Source organism: Anser brachyrhynchus, assembly GCF_964034855.1.
Source record: "Anser brachyrhynchus genome assembly, chromosome: W".
In the NCBI taxonomy this organism is placed as follows: domain Eukaryota; kingdom Metazoa; phylum Chordata; class Aves; order Anseriformes; family Anatidae; genus Anser; species Anser brachyrhynchus.
Window position 1 is genome coordinate 19,617,570 of NC_137704.1, and position 19,882 is coordinate 19,637,451.

A 19,882-nucleotide genomic window follows, 5' to 3' on the forward strand; every position below is an offset into this window, starting at 1 on the left:
ACCTCTCCCCCTCCTCCTTCACTGGCCTTGGTGTCTGTAAGGCTGTTTCTCACTCCTCATTCTCCCAGCTGCTGTGTTGCATCATTTTTTTTTCCTTTCTTAAATTTGCTCTCACAGAGGCACAAATAGCATTGCTTACTGGCTCGGCTCTGGCTAGCAGCGGGTCCCTTTTGGAGCCATCTGAAACTGGCCCTTATGTAACATTGGGCAGCTTCTGGACTCTTCTTACAGAGTCCACCCCTGCAGCCCCACGCTACGAAAATCTTGCTGTATAAACCCAGTACATTGCTCGTGTGGTAGAGTCTTATAGATAATTCCCTGACAGGGTTTAGAGGCTTGTATGCATTTTTAATAACTAAAGCTTGCTTAATGTGTCTGCGTTAGGGGAAAAAGTGTCTTCTTGTTTGTTTTTTACTACTTAGTGTTCCAGTTGTTTTGTGTTTGCAGTAAAATGGGGGGAGACTGTGGGTGGAGGATTCTGGTTTTCTTTCATGAATATATTAGCTAAAAGGTTGGTTATATTTGAGTCCTGAGGCAAGGTGAATCTGGGCCGTTCTTAGGTTATACTGAGAAGTAATGACTCCTTGTTAAATTTTTACTAGGTCGGCACTAGTCAAGTGAACCAAAGGGGAAAAAAAAAAAAAGAAAAAGGCCAAGTAAAGATACATCCCAGTGAAGTTGCATCCACAAACGCCAAGTGCCAGAAAAGGATGGGTGGATAGTGAATTGACATGGTGTATCAAATTGCTAGTAGCTGTGTTGAAAAGAATTTGAAATTGAAAACTTACTACAGTAGTTCTTCAGTAAGATGTAATTTCCAAAACCCTAGTTTTTCTTTTGGATACTGCTTAAGATACATGACTAGAATCCTGCAGACAAACTTCTTTTTCTGTTTTGGGGGGTGGGGTGGGGATGGGATTTTTTTTTTTATTCTTCTCTTTAGATAACACTTTTTTTTTTTTTGTTCCAAGCAAGTCTTGGCATATTTTGGAGACTTTTTTGGTTTTAGAAAATTAGATAGGTCTGTGCTTTTTTTATCATTGCTGCTTTCTTACATTATTTCAAAAACAAATAAAACATTACTTTATTTCAGAAGTTGATGATGCAAATTGGTAGTCTGACTGATGCCAATCTGAAACTGTTTCTTATGAGAGGTTAATAAGAGTAAAGCAAAAAAAAAAACCTTTTTCTTTCATTTGTTCATTCTAATATATAGGTAGTTACCTTTTAAAGATAATTAAAAAAAAATGAATCTTAGGCTGAAAATTTCCATTCAACTTCTGTTTGAATAGGTAAGTAGTTTTGATAGACAGTAATTGTTTGTTTTTGTGGTGCTGTTACAAAGTTTTCTTGTAATTGCTGCAATGTTCAAATAGCTTGGTTAGGGAATAAGTTTTCCATTTTATATGTGCGTGTGTGTGTATGGATGGAGGGGTGTGTGTATATATGTATTTCCCCTAGACTTAAGAAAAAATAATCTGAGAGAGAGCAGAGAGTGTGACTAAACTGAGTACCTTGTTCTTAAGACTTTTCATGACACCTATGTTACTGTAAAATAATTTGAAATTGCAAGATGCTAGTATTAAGTTCTTTTTTTAAAAAAAGATCTTACAAAGTTGAATGTCATAGCTTGAAATGCTGACAAATCAGCTTTATACTTTGTGAAAGAAGATTGTTATTAGGAATTAAGAAAAAGATAACTACTTTGAAGATAAAACAAGGACACAGTCTGCACCTGGAAATATGTGACAGCTAGTGGTTTGCCTGGGCATAAACTTGTTCTATTCTAGTTCTTAGACTGCAGTGATCTCAGTGGTAGAAAGAAAAATGTATATGTTCTCTCTGATGGTTGGAAAAAGGTGGGTTTGTTTTATGCTGAAAACTGAGTACCCTGTAGCATTTCCTGTAGAGTGTGTGTTTTGTCTTGGATTCCTAATTTCTTAGAGGAAAGTCCTTTGATAAAGAGATTATTGCGGATATTGGGGTTTTAAGTACTGCACGTCATGCAGTGCTGCTTGTGCAGTCTCAGCAATCTGTAGTGTATCTTCAATGTAAAATGTGCTCATATACTGCTCTGCTTCCTACGTCCTCTGTGAATACAAACTTCTGATTTTGGGATTATAATACTGCCTTTGTAGGGGTTATGCCTCCAAGCCTAAATTCTACTGAAGCTTAGGGTAGAAACAGATTCTTTGCAGTAAGAACACATGATATTAAATGTGTGCTGGTAGTCCTCAGAGCCACCCATAGCTGGTCATCCTTTAGCCATTGAATAAGCAAGTTTTTCTAAGCTTCAGTAAAAATGAAGTCACAGCTATTATTAATCTTGTCTATTTTTTGTGTGCTGTAGTTACATAAAGATCTCTGGGAATGTGGCACACATGAGAGTGAACAGGCAGAAAGTTTAGTGTAGTTGCATGTATCTGCTGCACGCATCTGCATTGCTTTGGGTGACGAGTTGAAGTAAGCTCTATGCAGTATGTACTAGTCTTCTGTGCTTGAACTCCAATAGGTACTTTTTTATCAGTAAATTCGAAGCTTTTTAAAGCATGTATTGTTCTCCTTAGTACTGATGGGGGGGGGGGGGGGAAGGTATGAGAAGGAGGCCACTGATAGTACAAATCAATAATTTAAAAAAGGGTAGAAAGGAGGACCTGGGGAACTACAAACCGGTGAGCCTCACCTCTGTGCCTGGCAAGATCATGGAACAGGCCCTCCTGGAAGCAATGTCAAGGCACATGCAAGACAAAGGGGTGATCCAAGACAGCCAGCATGGCTTCACGAAGGGTAAATTATGCCTGACCAACCTGGTGGTCTTCTATGATGCATCAGTTGACAAGGGAAAACTGACTGATGTCATCTACTTGGACTTCTGTAAGGCCTTTGACATGGTCCCACATGACATCCTGATCTCCAAATTGGAGAGATGGACTTGATGGCTGGACCATTCAGTGGATAAGGACTTGGCTTGAAGGTCTCACCCAGAGAGCAGTGGTCAGTGGCTCTGTGTCCAGGTGGAGGCCAGTGATGAGTGATGTACCTCAGAGGTCTGTCCTGGGATTGGAATTGTTTAATCTTTATCAGTAACATAGACAATGGGATTGAGTGCACCCTCAGCAAGTTTGCAGATGACACCAAGCTGAGTGGTGCAGTTGATATCAAAGAAGGAAGGGATGCCATTCAAAGGGACCTGAACAAGCTTGAGAAGCGGACTCACGTGAACCGAATGAGGTTCAACAAGTCCAAGTGCAAGGTGCTGCACCTGGTCAGGGCAATCCCAGACAGGAGTACAGACTGGCTGGAGAACTCATTGAGAGCAGCCCTGCAGAGAAGGAATTGGGAGTTCTAGTGGATGAAAAGCTTGACACAAGCTGTGTGCGTTGGCAGCCCGGAAGGCCAACTGCATCCTGGGCTGCATCAACAGAGGAGTGGCCAGCAGGTTGAGGGAGGTGATTGTCCCCATCTACTCTGTCCTGGTGAGGCCCCACTTGAAGTACTGTATCCAGGTCTGGGGCCCCCAGCACAAGAAGGATGTGGACCTATTAGCACGGGTCCAGAGGAGGGCCACGAAGATGATCAAGGGGCTGGAGCACCTCTCCTATGAAGAAAGGCTGAGAGCTGAGGCTGTTCAGCCTGGAGAAAAGGCGGCTTGGGGTGACCTCATTATGACTTTTCAGTACTTAAAGGGGACTTAAAAAATAAAAAAATAAAAAAAATGATGGAGAGTGACTCTTTGCTCAATCAGATAATGACAGGACAAGGGGGAACGGTTTTAAACTAAAAGAGGGGAGATTCAGATTAGAGGTTAGGAGGAAATTCTTCACTCAGAGGGTGGTGAGGCACTGGAACAGGTTGCCCAGAGAAGTTGTGGATGCCCATCCCTGGAGGTGTTCAAGACCAGGTTAGATGAGGCCCTGAGCAACCTGGTCTATCAGGTGACATTGCTGGCTATGGCAGGGGTGTTGGAACTAGATGATCTTTAAGGTCCCTTCCAACCCTAGCCATTCTATGATCCAATGTTTTTATGAATAATTGGCTTTGGAACTGGTGTCAGTGACAGGGGTTTGGTTCTTTGAACATGGAACCCCTTTTGAAGATCAGCAGCTGCTTGGGATAGATGGGATCCACCTCACTAAGAGGAACAAAAACTGAGGTATCCTATTTGCCAGTAGGATGGCTGACCTCATGAGGAGGACTTTAAACTAGTAATGACAGGGGAGGGAGAGGGTTACCAGCAGCCCTGTGAGGGAGCGATGGACGGGGTTACTAAACAGAGTGCATGGGGTAATGTGACGGAGGGATCACAAAAGGGGGCTTAAGCGGAGTCACCTCCAGCACTTGTAGGTTAGCACAGAAATGCCTACAAGGAACTATTATATAAAAATCTCCCCAAACCTTTCTAGGAAACAAATATGCTGTAGTTCCCCTCTTAAGTGCCTGTACACTAATACATGTGGTAAGGGAAATAAACATGACGAGCTAGAAATCTGTGTGCAGTTGCAGGGCTATGATCTTGCTGAGATCATGGAGACATGGTAGGATGGTTCTCATGACTGAAGTGTTGCAATGGAAGGATACCTTCCCTTTAGGAAGGACAGGCTGGGGAGAATGAGGAGAGGGAGTTGCCCTCTATGTGAGAGAGTAGCTGGAGTGCATGGAGCTCTGTCTCAGGATGGATGAGTAGTAAACTGAGAGTTTATGGTTTAGGATTAAAGGGAGGAATGGATTAGGTAACATTATAGTGGGGGTCTACTATAGGACACCTGACCAGGAACACCAAGCGGATGAGGCCCTCTACAGACAGGTAGGAGCAGTCTCACCTTCACAAGCACTGGTCCTTGCGGGGGGACTTCAAACATCCTGACATCTGTTGGAGGGACAACACAGCAGGGCATAAGCAATCAAAGAAGTTCATGGAATGGATTGATGATAACTTCCTTTTACAAATGGTAGAGGGGCAGATGAGGAGAGCTGCTCTGCTGGACCTCGATCTCACCAACAGTTCTTTCCGGGGTTAAATGTTGCCATAAGACTTGCTTTTCAGGGCCCAGGATAGTGTTCCGGGTGGTGGCGTGGGGCATGGGATACGTTTCCAGCCATCCGGTGGTTGCTTTCACCATTGTAAGTATGTGGTGCTTGCCATTGCGAGTTTGAGGGAGTGTGATGTAATCAGTGCCAGGCCTCCATACCAAAGAGGCTTTGACCTTTTGGCTTGCTTGATTGCAGCACATGTTTCACAGTCATGAATAACCTGTGCTATAGTGTCCATGGTCAGGTCCACCCCTCGATCACAAGCCTACTTATGTGTTGCATTTCTTCCTCGATGGCCCGAGGTGTCATGGGCCCATCGAGCTATAAATAATTCACCCTTATGTTGCCAGTCCAGGTCCACCTGAGCCACTTCAATCTTAGCAGCCTGATCCACCTGCTGGTTGTTTTGATGTTCTTCAATGGCCTGACTCTTGGGCATGTGAGCATCTACATGGTGTACTTTCGTGAGAAATCTCAAAATCTCAAAAAATCTCAAATAATTTTCTTCAGACAGGATCTTCTGTGAAGCTGTTTTATTCACGATGGCAGATGGCCCCCCCGGCCCCCCCCCCCCCCCCCCCCCCCCCCCCCGCCTCTGCTCCTGCCACTCAGCACTCCCCGGCATGACTTCTCCAGGGACAGCATCAACTGCAGTCCCTGTCTCCCCTTCTGGAGCACCTGCCGCTGCCTCCGGTGCAATATTAGGATTAGAGGGAGCATAACTTGATTCCTCCTCTGAAAACGGAACCTTATTGTTTACATACAAATTTCAAGTCTGAATTTTCATCAGACCCTTATTTTGGCCAAAATACTGACGTTCCTTTTATTAGCTTTTTAGGCCAGACAATTACACAATATCTAACCATTTTTTAAATTATATTTTTTAAATTTTTTTCCCCTAGTTTTTGGGTTGTTTTTCCAAATCCTTATCATTCTCTCCAAAGGGCTATCTTTAGGCACAATCCCGGGGTCTCCACCCCCACACTGCTGACTCTTGGAACCCTTAATCCCCATCTCTTCCTGATGTGCTGCTGTGGACTTGACCACCCACAGGGTACCACACGCCTTCACCTAGGATTAGGACAGAGGTGGGGTGTACTGCCGAGCACCTCACTTCACCGTGCTCAGGGTACCGTACGCCTAAGGGCCCAACCCCCCTGAGACTCTCTTTCACTCGTCTATCTTTCGCTTCATCCCTCTCCAGCCAAGGGGACTTCGTTCATCCCCTCGCAGGACTACAGAACCTCGCGGATCGGGACTCCACACTCGCTTCTCACTAAAAGTGTGTCTCATTCACACTCCACACCAGAGTCTCCCCGAACCCAACCCGAGGCAAGATACGGTAAAGTTTCCCTTACCTTGGTCTGTGCACGGCTTCCCAGTCCGGGTTATCAGCAGTAATTCCTGTGCCTGTTCCCGATTCGGGCTGAACTATCTCTGGGCTGTGTCTGTGTATGTCAGTGCTGGCCTCCCTTCTCCCCAGAGCTTCACAGAGCCTGTCTTCAAATTAACAGTCTCGGTCCTTTGCTGGCCTTACCGAGACAACCCACCACCCCCAATGGGACCGCTGAAATCAGCAGGGTGCACCTTCCTGTCTGTGGTGGCAAGAAATCTTCGGCAGGCGACAAGGTCCCGGACGAGCCCCCTCTATTATTTGAGAAAAATCTCAAATAATTTTCTTCCGACAGGATCTTCTGTGAAGCTGTTGTGGTTTAACCCGGCCGGCAGCTAAACACCACACAGCCGTTCGCTCACCCTCCCCCCTCCCTCTCTGGGATGGGGGAGAGAAACGGGAAAGTGAAGCCTGTGAGTTGAGATAAAGACAGTTTATTAAGACAGGAAAATAATAATAACAATAATAATAATAATAGTGATAATGGTAATAGTATTAACAATAATAATGTGTAAGAAAACAAGTGATGCACAATGCAATTCCTCACCACCCGTTGACCTGAACCCCGGCTAGCCACCCCTATATATTGTTTAGCATGACGTCAGATGGTATGGAATACCCCTTTGGCCAGTTTGGGTCAGCTGTCCTGGGTCTGTCCCCTCCCAGCTCCTGCTGCACCCCCAGCCTGCTCGCTGGCAGGACAGAGCGAGAAGCCGAAAAGTCCTTGGCCTGGTGTAAACACTGCTCTGCAACAATTAAAACATCAGCATGTTATCAGCGCTCTTCTCATCCTAATCCAAAACATAGCACCCTACCAGCTACTATGAGCTACTTAACTCTGTCCTAACTGGAACCAGGACAGAAGCTATTTTATTTGCGATGGCAATGGCGGGCATCCTGTCAATCAGGAGCGCATTATAGTAAACAAATCATAACCTTTTATTCCCTATTACCTGACGCCTGATCACCTCCCCTGTTTCCTCATTGGCTGAGTACTACAGGTTCACAGGCTACTCGACGCTCCTCTATACCATATATGTACAATTTTTCTTTTTTTTCAAACTTTTAATTTCTCCTTTCTTATGTTTTAAGAACTTGTGATCTTTGTTTTACTGTTCTCACACTGCTCATCCTGTTATTCTCAAGCTTCTACCTTATTTTGGAACAGTGAGGCCTTCTACTGTCCGCTTATCTACTTAGCATTTCTCCTTATTGTGACTACACAACTACCTTGGAATACAGAAAAGTAGTTCTCTACTGCAAAAACACAACTTTGTTTCTCACACTTTTACAGTCAGTTTCTCTGCTCAGACAGCAATATCTTTTCACTGTGTGGCTACCCAGATGTGTTAGTGAATGTGCTGCCAGTTGCTTTGCTTCCATTGCTGTAACCACCCCCACAGGGCATTTGTCACCATCCATAAATCAGTATAGAGACAGAGAACTGGCCACTTTTCTCGTTCAGCAATATCTAAAGCCAGCTGGATGGCCTTCACTTCTGCAGATTGGCTTGATTCACCTTCTCCTTCAGCAGTTTCTGCAAGTTGTCGTGTAGGACTCCATACAGCAGCCTTCCACCTCCGATGCTTTCCTACAATATGACAGGACCCATCAGTGAACAGGGCATATTGCTTCTCATTTTCTGGTAGCTTTTTATACAGTGGGGTCTCTTCAGCACGTCACCTCCTCCTCTGGTGATATTTTGAAAACTTTGCCTTCTGGCCAGTCCACAGTCACTTCCAAGATTCCTGGGAGTCTGGGGTTTCCTGTTTGAGCCTGTTGTGTAATCAGTGTGATGCACTTTCCACACATGAGGCAACTGATGCTATGTTGGGTAGAGGGGACCCTTCCTCTGAACATCCATCCCAGCACTGGCAGTTGGGGTTCCAAGAGGAGCTGTGCTTCAGTACCAACCACTTCTGAAGCAGCTGGAACCCTTTTATATGCTGCCAATATCTCTTCTTCGGTTGAAGTATAGCGGGCCTCAGATTCTCTGTATCTCCGACTCCGTAACCCTAGGGGTTGACCTTGAGTCTCCTTATGCTCTTTTTGCCAGACAATGCAGGTGGAGTCATTCTCCCCAGCTGCGGTGTAGAGTACCTTTTTTTTTTTACACCTTGTTCTGCCCAGACTGGCCCAAGGGCAGCTGCATGAACTGTCTCCCATTTAATTTGTTCAAAGGCTTGTCATTGCTCAGGGCCCCATTTGGAATTGTTCTTCTTCTGGGTCATTTGATAGAGAGGGCTTACAATCAGACTGTAGTTTATTATATGCATTTTGTTCCTAAAAAAATGGATCTCCTGTGCAGGTCTCTTGACCTTAATCTGTTTGAAAGCAAAACCAGATTCCAGAAGGATTTGGAGTATTCTCTTCCCTTTCTGAAAAACTTCCTCTGCAGTGTCACCCCACACAATGATGTCATCGATGTACTGCAGGTGTTCAGGAGCTTCCCCCTGCTCCAGCGCAGACTGGATCAGTCCATGGCAAATGGTAGGGCTGTGTTTCCACCCCTGGGGCAGCCGATTCCAAGTATATTGGACTCCCCTCCAAGTGAAAGCAAACAGTGGCCTGCACTGTGCTGCTAGAGGGATGGAGAAAAATGCATTAGCGATATCGATTGTGGCATACCACTTGGCTGCCTTTGATTCCAGTTCATACTGGAGTTCTAGCATGTCCGGCACTGCAGCACTCAGTGGTGGCGTGACTTCGTTCAGGCCACGATAGTCCACTGTTAGTCTCCACTCACCGGTAGACTTTCGCACTGGCCATATGAGATTATTAAAGGGAGTGTGAGTCTTGCTGATCACTCCTTGGCTCTCCAGTTGACGAATTAGCTTATGGATGGGAATCAGGGAGTCTTGGTTTGTATGATATTGCTGCTGCTGCGTCGTTGTGGTAGCGATTATTGGCACTTGCTGTTCTTCAACCCTCAGCAACCCCACAACAGAAGGGTCCTCTGAGAGACTGGGTAAGGTAGATAGCTGTTTCATCTTCTCCCTCTCCAAGGCAGCTATGCCAAAAGCCCACCGGAACCCTTTTGGGTCCTTGAAGTACCCTCTCCTGAGGTAGTGTATGTTAAGAATGAACTGAGCCTCCAGACCAGTCACAGTGCTTTTGCCACTCATTCCCAGTTAGTCTCACTTCAGCCTGCAGTACAGTTAGCTGTTGGGATCCCCCTGTGACTCCAGAAATACAAATAGGTTCTGCCCCTTTATAGCTTGGCATTAGGATGCACAGTGAGCTGGTGTCCACTAGAACCTTCAACTCTTGTGTGTTTTATGTGCCAGATCATCAAATCCACACAGTCTGGTAAACCTGGTTGTCATTTTCCTCTACCTGGCTGGAGGCAGCCTCCTCTATTCTTGTAATAGTATTTGTTACTCACTTCATGTAAATGTCAATCAGATGTCTTTTTCATTAAAATCAGAAATAAGATCAACCCTTCTGCTCCCTCTGGCGAACTGCCCACTAGAAACTGGAGCAGCCATTTTCCTGGAAGAACCCAATTTTTTGATTGATTTACTGTTTTATTTTGTGCCTCTGGGGTCGAGGTAGATTTCCCATCCCACTTCCTCATGTTCTCTCCATGGTCACACAGTTAAAACTGCCAGTTGTCCTTTGTGATTATCCACTGTGTCCTCTCTCTTGAGAAGAGGAATACTTACTCCTAATAGCTGAGATACTGCTTTGTACAGCTGGTGAGTAGGACGTATCCTTTGAATTGCTGGATCTCTTGGGAGATTTTCTTCACAGCTTGTAGTGCAGAAGAGAGACTTTCTTCGTACTTTCGGAGTTGGACAGCCAGTTCATCCACCGTGTGTTCTGCTCCATCTTTCCAATTCATTACTGCCGATGAGTTGGCATATGATGATGGCACACTCCATACAAACTTCTGCCACATGGGTCACGTGTGCTTGACTTCATCTGGATCTTTGGGTAGCTGTTTGTTGTTACAGAATCATAAATCACCTCCAGCACAGCTAATTCCCTCAGGTTCTGGATACCTCTCTCCATGGTGGTCCACTTGCCTGGGTGACATATCATCATCCTTGAAGGGATACCTTTCCTTCATGCCTGACAGGAGGATTGGGTGGTTACTGCCTCATTTATGAGTTCTACCTCTTCCTCCCTCCAGGGAGTGTAAACAGCAAGTAAGGTGTTACATAACATAACTGTCAGAAGCACAATTCCGAGAGTAAAAAAAAAAAAAAAGAAAAAATCAACTTTGTGACCAGCAGCTATTGAAATAATATAATGCTTATAACAATTTTGTTTTAATGTGTTCTGGTTGGATCTCTCATCTCAACCTGTTTTGCTCCACATTGGTTGTCAAAAAGGACTGTTGTGGTTTAACCTGGCAGGCAGCTAAATAGCACACAGAGGTTTGCTCACTCCCCCCCCACCAACAGTGGGACCGAGGAGAGAATCAGAAAAAGAAAAGTAAAAAGTTGTGGGCTGAGATAAAGACAGTTTAATAGGACAGAAAAGGAAGTGAAAAAAATAATAATGATAAAAGAATATACAAAGCAAGTGATGCATAGTGCAATTGCTTACCACCTGCTGACCATAGCCCGGTCTGTCCCTGAGCAGTGGCCCTCTGCCCTACCCCAGCCAACTCCCCACTATTTATTCTTCAGCATGATGTCATATGGTATGGAAAAATCCTTCAGGCCACTTTGGGTCAGCTGTCCTGGTTCTGTCTGTGGTGGTTTTACTTTGCTGGGCAGCTAACCTCCACCACAACTGCTCTCTCGTTCCCCCCCCCTCAAAAGAAGAGGGGGAGAAGGAAGTGTGATAGAAAGAAAAAGGCTCACAGGTTGAGATAAGGATAATTTAATTAAAGGGAAAAGAAAGAGGGGAAGGAAAAAAAAACACAAAACAAGCAAAGGCCACATCGAAGCAAAGGGGAAAAAATTTATCCTCTATTTGCCATTAGTAAACGATGTTTGGCCACATCCCGCGGAGAGCAGGGCCTCAATATGCATAGTGGTTGTTTGGGAGGACAGATGTCTTCATAACAAGAGCCCCCCCCCCCCCCTTGTTCCCCTTTTCCACCTTTTATTGCTGAGCGTGACATCATATGGTATGGAATATCCCTTTGGTGGGTTGAGGTCAGCTGCACTGGTGATATCCCCTTCCCACTTTTTGCCCACCCCCAGCCTGTTGGCTTTGGGGGGTTTGGAGAGAGTCTTGATGCTGTGACAGCACTGCTCAGCAGAAGACAAAACTTTGGTGTGATACCAGGGCTGTTCTAGCTACAAGTGCAGAGCACAACATTATATGGGCTGCTGCAGGGAAAGTTAACTCCATCACAGCCAGACCCAGTACAGTCTCCCTTCTTGGAGATCTTCAAAAGCCACCTGGACATGGTCCTGGGCAACCTGCTCTAGGTGTCACTGCTTGAGCAGGAGGCTTGGACCAGATGACCTCCAGAGGTCCCTTTCAACCTCAGCCTTCTGTGATTCTTTGTGAATATTGATATTGCGTTTCATAATTTGTTTTAGCAATGCCTTGTTTTGAAGGAAAAAAAAAGAAAAGAAAGAAAGAAAACCCACCAAAATTAGTTTACAGTAGTCATCCTGCATTCTTCTTTGTAGATGATATAATTAGGTGTTGTGGTTTAACCCGGCTGGCAGCTAAACACCACACAGCCGTTCGCTCACCCTCCCCCCTCCCTCTCTGGGATGGGGGAGAGAAACGGGAAAGTGAAGCCTGTGAGTTGAGATAAAGACAGTTTATTAAGACAGGAAAATAATAATAACAATAATACTAATAATAGTGATAATGGTAATAGTATTAACAATAATAATGTGTAAGAAAACAAGTGATGCACAATGCAATTGCTCACCACCCGCTGACCGATGCCCAGCCTATTCCCGAGCAGCCGGCCCCCCACCCCGGCCAGCCACCCCTATATATTGTTTAGCATGACGTCAGATGGTATGGAATACCCCTTTGGCCAGTTTGGGTCAGCTGTCCTGGGTCTGTCCCCTCCCAGCTCCTGCTGCACCCCCAGCCTGCTCGCTGGCAGGACAGAGCAAGAAGCCGAAAAGTCCTTGGCCTGGTGTAAGCACTGCTCTGCAACAATTAAAACATCAGCATGTTATCAGCGCTCTTCTCATCCTAATCCAAAACATAGCACCCTACCAGCTACTATGAGCTACTTAACTCTGTCCTAACTGGAACCAGGACATTAGGGTAGTCCTAAAAGAATTGTAATGAACCTTATTATTTGATTTTTTTCATCTTGTTTCTTGTAATTTCCTTTCGTTGTGTTCTCATTCCTCTTTCTTCTAGCTACCAATTTGTTTTGTAGTTTTGCATTTATTAATAATTGAGTTAAATACTGACTTTGAAAAATTTTATTCTTTTCAGATGTTACTATTAGTTGATATGCAGTCTGGTAATATTACCCTGTTCATGTCTGAATCAGGTCAATTTATTTTGAGAAGCAGGGATCATGAGATAGCAGGATCAGCAAAATTAGCACTAACCCCAGTGGGGGATCCATTTCCAGGCAGCCATTGTTAAGAGGCGATGTTGGCAAGATACAGAGTCTATGTATTTTGTCTGAACACTGAATACTGTATGAACTACATTTGTTGGTGGATTGGTATTACTTAATGGAGAGCATAGAAGATAGCTAGTTGATCTCTTCAGAAAGGAAAAGATTTCAGTTTAGTTTTTTAGATTCAACTATTGAGCAACTATTTACAATATCTATTTAGACTTTTTTCCTACTATTTCACAGTCCTTTTTTTGTACTTGCCACTTAATTCCTGTCTTGAAAAACATTAAACCGTTAAAATTTCCCATCAACTGTATATCTTATTGACATGAATTTTGCTTATTTATCTAGATACATTAGAAAGTTTTTTTTTTCTTTGGTCTTTACCAGTTCTCTCCTGTATCTAGTTTGTTTTTCAGAATATTGGCAACTTGTTTGGCCCAAGATGGTTTATTTCAGTTGCAGTTCCCTCACCCCCTGCCCCTCTACCTTTGTTTTGTTTGTCTTTGGCCCTATATGTACTTGAACCTATGGGTAGTGTTATATTAGTGCATGTGAAATATTTTACCTTTCTGTGGAAAGCTAACCTAATCATCACCATACTTGTGGCTCAGTGTTTGTGCCTTTATTAGATTTGGTAATCCATGTTATTGCCCAGAGTATGGCAACTTTGGACGAGCCTTGTCCTCCTGCATGAAGGTATTTGATTCCCTTCCTTTCCTGCAAGGGTATGTAGGTTTTAAGAGTTTTTGGTGGCATTTTCTCACAAGGACTTATTTGGCAGGTATTTACTTGTGTCTCTCTGTTTCTCCTTGCTGAATTTTCTTCATTTGTAGTTAGTGCTGTCTTCTGCAGTCCATGTGACATTTACCTATGGCACTTTGCTATGCTGAGAAATGCTATTGTTTTATAATGTTCTAAGTTACCCATCATTAAAGGTAAGGTAACAGCTGTGTACAAGAATACTATTATATTAAAAAGTTTATGGTAATTCATGATGGATGCTGTCCTTAATTTCAGGTAAATAGTTTGAACAGTTATATTCTACAGTGAGTACCTTGCTTTATTTTGCAAACCAAGTTAATATGTTAGTGTTACAGCATCCTGCCTGAAGCAGGCCCCTGATGACAGGAATGGGAAGTTTGGAGGAAGCAGTTTTGTTGTTTCCCAGTTTTCTCCTCAGTAAGTGTGAGTAAACCCAGCAGTTGTATTTCTCCATATCCCCTACTTCCAAATAAGGAAGCTTCACCATGGTTTGTTTCTTTCTCTTTCTTTCAAAGTCAGCAGATGCAGATTATTTACTGAGGTGCTGTCTACAGGAATCAGTTTGTGAATTTATTTTTCCTCAATAAATTCAGTTTAATTTGTGTTAGCAACAACAGGGAGAGTAGTGGTTTCGTTTTGTGACTTTAAATGTCAATCAAGTGTGTTCTAGTGCAGAAGATGATCAGTTCCCATTGTCTGCCAGCCAGATGAAATGTGCTAACAGTGATAGGCTTAGACTTTGACATCAGCTTTAGGGTTTTTATTGTTTTGGATTTTTGTGTTATCTTTATTGTTTGTTTGTTGTTGTTTTGTGTTTTTTTTTCCTTTTTAAATACTTGCAGCCGAACTATACATAATTTGAAATTATTTTGCTGTGTGGTGGAGTGATTCCAATGTTTTCTCTTGTATCTTTGATATAGGGTAGTATTTAACCTAATGAGGAATTTGATTAAAGTTTTAGCTCAGTTCCTTTGTGAAATTATTTTAGAAAACCAAATGTTTCTGGTTTTGAAGAGTCATGAAATAAATGTTTAACTTAATGTATTTTAAAAGAAAAATATTTAAAATCTAATATAAAATGAATGTACAGGTGGAATAATCCAGTGACTCAATATGCTAAGTGTCTTGGCACAAGTCATTCAGAATTTGTCTGTGTGGGGAATTTTACTGCTGTTTTTTTTTAACAGAATAAGATGGTCTGTGTGGATTTATATTATGTGTGACAATACATTTCTGGTTTTCCAGTTACTTTTATAAACACATTGATTAAATAAAATGTTTAGTAGTATTTTGTATATAGTTGGTCCAAATAACATGAAATGTGGGTTTCAAGTACTTCCTCAAAGATTTTTTTTTTCCCTGTTTTTTCATGAAAAAAATCAAACTAGGGAAACAAAACTGAGATTCTATTTTCTTTAAAGGAATGTGTGCTCAAAAAAAATGGGGGGGATGACGGAGATGACGACTGCTGATCTAAAAAGATTTTAAAACAATCGTGTATGTGTATATGTGTGTATGTGTATATATATGTATAGAAATACATGCAAAAACACATGGGGTTTGATAAAGCTAAGTAAGGGTTTGGGTGGGTGAGAAATACCCTTGCTTGACTCCTCTGAGTTCATGTCCCATTTTTTCTGTTTCCTGGTTTTTTGTTTGCTGAAAAGTATCTGATTAAACTTTGAATTTTCACTCCTGCCTTACTTACTCCAGCGCATTCATTTGTATGCTATCCATGTGTGGGGGCTAATTTAACAATTGATTTATAGGTGAAGCTAAAGTCTTTTTAATGTGACTTTTTTTTTTAAATCCTGTTTTCTTAGCCATTGTGTAATATCCTGCTATCTTCTAATTGCAGCCAATCAGATGATGATTCTGGGTCAACATCGGCTTCTGGATCTGGTTCAAGCTCTGGAAGCAGTAGTGATGGAAGTAGCAGTCAGTCAGGTAGCAGTGACTCTGAGTCTGGTTCAGTGTCAGGCAGTCAATCAGAATCTGACACATCTGGAGAGAAGAAACAAGTTCAAGCTAAACCACCAAAAGTTGATGGATCTGAGGTAAAACAAGACATGAACCCTTTCTGGGGAAAAAGCACTGTGCAGAGTAGCTTCAAGAGCAGCCTTTATTTAAACGAACAAACAAAGCATTTTTAATTAGAATTTTAACAAAATTGGGTTAGTGAATATGCATGCTTAGCTCTCATAATCACTGAGCTCTTAAATTCTCATGTTTGTACATATTTAGTTAGCTATTTTTGTCATGCAGAAGCACCTATTAACTTATTGTATATTTTTCAAGACAAAGTGACATTATTTCTAAAATTTTATTTAAGTTGTTTCTCTAGTGCTTAGTTTCTTCATATCAATAAGTCATTGTACAGCAATTTCAGGCTTACATACGTTTTGTTTTCTGTATGGGGAAAAGTTTGCTAAAATTAGAAATAAAGTGTTATTTAGAAATCTCTTAAATCCAGCGGTTGAAAATTACCCAAACTCTCCTCTGTTTCTCTGTGACATATGGCCTTAATTTGAATGACAGACCATATCTATGAAAGGTAATAAAATATTCACTACTGTAAGATTCAAAGACTGTTAAGGATTCTCTTATTTTTTTGTCCATGTACTTCAGTATTCCCATATGAAGCAAACACGTATCAGCTAAGCAGCCTGAAAAGACTTATCTGGATCAGTTTAAAAGTTTACTTTACAAACAGGGAGTATTTTTTTTATTTTTTAAAATTAATAAAATTGAGATACTTCTTTAAGGGACTGGGGTATCTCTCCTGTGAGGAAGGGCTGAGAGAGCTGAGACTGTTTAGCCTGGAGAAAAGGTGGCTCAGGGAGGATATTATCAATACCCAAAGGGAGGGTACAAAGAGGACGGAGCCAGGCTCTTTTCAGTGGTGCTCGGTAACAGGACAAGAAGCAGTGAGCACAAACAGAAACACAGGAGGATCTGTCTCAACATCACGAAACGCTTTTTTTTTTCTTTTCTTCTTTTTTACTGTGTGGGTGATGGAGCAGTGGAACAGGTTGCCCAGAGAGGTTGTGGAGTCTCCCTCCTTGGAGATCTTCAAAAGCTGTTTGGACATGGTCCTGGGCAACCTGCTCTAGGTGTCCCTGCTTGAGCAGGAGGCTTGGACCAGATGACCTCCAGAGGGTCCCTTTCAACCTCAACTATTCTGTGATTTTAATAGTGATGCTGCTCATGTTAAGAAAAGTAAATATGTGGTAAACTGTAAAGTTTCAACATGTTTAAGTGACTCTTGTATCTGAATTCCAATTCAGTTTTGGAAGTCCAGTCCAAAATATACTTGCTGTGCAGGGATCAATAATGCTCAAGAAACAACAACAGCAAATGATAGCCTCATCAGGCAGTGGTTCAGAAGAGGTGAATAACATATAAGTTACTTTATTAAAGTCTAAACATCCATGTCTCATTGCCCCATATGTTAGAATGAAATTATGTAAAGCCAAGTTGTTCTCTTGTGTGTGTGTATAAAAAGTCTGTATTTAGTCTATAAAAGTAATGTTCAAATAAGTGACATGCATATAAGGAAACAGAAAAAAAAATCTTTGCATGTTTTCAGGTAAGTTGTGCCAAAATTAGAGTAGTCTAGATTAGTATTTTTAGCTAGATATACTGTGATGTATGGACAAAACTTTCAAGTCACGTAGTACTAAGTTTCATTGTATTTCTGCATTCTAAGTTCAATAAAGACAGCTAAAATACTAAAAGACTTTCTCATCATTGTTTCTATATATAGTTCCTGCAGTTTTCAAAAAAAAAACAAACAAAAATCCCACAAGTCTATATAGAGTAGAAAACTAGATTTTCGCAACTTCTGTAACAGTCATAAAATAATTATTGTATTTTAAGACCCATACCTTAATTTTAGCAATTTTTAAAACCTAAAGCATAGGCTAAACAGATGTTGACTTTGTGCAGTATGAACATATTTCAAGGACATTAGTGACTGTGAATTAGAATTACATATAAAGCAGATTTTCATATTTCCTTTGTTATTAAAAAAAAAAAAGGTAAGCATTGAATCATAGATCCACAGAACGGTTTGGGTTGGAAGGGACCCTAAAAATTGTCTAGTCCAACCCCCATGCCATGAGCAAGGACACCTTCCACTAGATCACGCTGCCCAGAGCTCCATCCAACCTGACCTTGAGGACTTCCAGGGATGAGGGCATCCACAATTTCTCTGGGCAACCTGTTCCAGTGCCTCACCACCCTCACAGTGAAGAATTTCTTCCTTATATCTAATATATCTTTCAGTTCTCTCTTATATCTCTTTCAGTTTAATACCATTACTACATGTGCCATCACTACATGCCCTTGTAAAGTCTCTCTCCATCTTTCTTATAATCCCCCTTTAATTATTGAAAGGCTGCAATAAGGTCTCCCCAGAGCCTTTTCTTCATGCTGAATAACCACAGCTCCCTCAGCCTGTCTTCATAGGAGAGGTGTTCCAGCTGTCTGATCATTTTTATGGCTCTCCTCTGGACTCACTCTAACAGGTCCACCTCTTTCTTGTTCTGCAGACCCCAGAAATGGATGTAGTACTCCAGGTGAGGTCTCACAAGAGTGGAGTAGAGGGGGAGAATCGCCTCCCTCAACCTGCTAGCCATGCTTCTTTTGATGCAGCCCAGGATAGGATTGACTTTCTGGGCTGCAAGCGCACACTGCTGACTTACATCCAATTTTTCATCCACCAATACCCCCAAGCCCTTCTTTGCAGGGTTGCTCTCAATCCATTTATAGCCCAAGCTTTGTTCATGTTTGGAATTGCCCTGACCCAGGTGCAGCGCCTTGCGTTTGGCCTCGTTGACCTTCATGAGGGTCATGTGGGCCTGCTTCTCAAGCGTGTCAAGGTCCCTCTGGATGGCATCCCTTCTTTCTCTTGTATCAGCTGCACCACTCAGCTTGGTGTCATCTGCAAACTTGCTGAAGTTGCACTCAGTTCCACTGTAGTTAGTGGGATCGATCATTTGATTCCACTATGGTCACAAGTCTTTACTTATTACTATTTAATGTTGTGTGGTGTTTTTTTTTTTTTTGGTCAAGTCTAGCTGCTCATCATTAAAACTAAACAAAGGAGTTAATCATATAGAGTTAAAATGTTAATTTACAGCTGTTGAGCTGTTGCTAAATACTCTTCCTGAAAATTCTTTTTCATTGTAAAAATGATGTAAACTTATTCCCCATTAGATTGGTTTTAGGATTTTTTAAAGATAATTTTAAAGAAAATTTTAAGGTTTTTTTTTGGTTTAGGAGTAGGAAGAGAAGAAACATACCTAGTTCTGAAAAATTTCTTATTCATGTTTAAAGGTGAGAGAACTCTCAAAGGGCAGGAAATTTTATTGAGGCTTTTGATAGAACTTAAATCTTGATTTATTAACTTCCAGCAGTTTAAACATAGACTATACGTAGGCACAATGATTATTTTTTAAGACTGTTTTTTGTGGTATCTTCTTGAGTTCTAGTATATTCACAGATGGAGAAATACAGAATCAATAGTAATCCCAATCTTACTCAATATCAGTGAGTATACTGGGGGGGGTGAAGAAGATAAGATATGAAAAATATGATTTCAGTTTGAAAGTAGGAGCTGAATTATCTTTTTAATAGTAAAAACACTTCATTCTTTTTGTGATAATGAATCATATATGTTCTTTATTTCATCTGCAGGATTTATCGAGCAGTGAAGATTCTGCAGATGACTCATCTAGTGAAACCAAAAAGAAAAGACATAGAGAGTAAGTTATTTTTCATAAATATCATCATTTTTTGTTATGGCAACATATGCTTGTAATTACCCAGACCACTTCTCTGCACTTGAAATAAATAATCTTGTGCTTCTTGATTTTGAGTGATGTTTTAGAATATTTTAAAATAAATACTCTCAAAGGAACATATATATATCATTATTCATTTCTGAGCAAAAGAGACTGTATTACCTAAAGCGTTGTTAAAGAATATTCACCAGCAATTTTTATTTTTAAAATAGTCATATTTGTGGCATATTTTTGAGCTGAAGCCTTTAAAAATTATTGAAGAAATGCGAAATTGCTTAAGTAGGTTGTCTAAGATAAAATTTGTTGTAATTCCATAGTCCATGCAAAGTTTTTAAACACTTCAGAAACAAAAGTTCCAAAAATTACTACAGGTTTGAC

The 19,882-nt window shown here is 41.7% G+C and overlaps 2 protein-coding genes across 7 annotated transcripts in view; one reads left to right on the top strand and one right to left on the bottom strand.

Moving 5' to 3' along the window:
- LOC308184721 (uncharacterized protein) overlaps window positions 1–19,882 on the bottom strand; it is a 155,403-nt gene that overhangs the window by 12,910 nt on the left and 122,611 nt on the right. The window lies entirely within an intron of this gene.
- LOC308184711 (chromodomain-helicase-DNA-binding protein 1-like) overlaps window positions 1–19,882 on the top strand; it is a 76,846-nt gene that overhangs the window by 8,221 nt on the left and 48,743 nt on the right. For all 6 annotated transcript variants that reach the window (XM_080572046.1, XM_080572051.1, XM_080572048.1 and 3 more), the window contains 2 exons: window positions 15,556–15,754; window positions 19,398–19,465. In XM_080572046.1, the coding sequence (XP_080428172.1) occupies window positions 15,556–15,754; window positions 19,398–19,465 (267 nt within the window). The remainder of the gene's footprint in view (window positions 1–15,555; window positions 15,755–19,397; window positions 19,466–19,882) is intronic.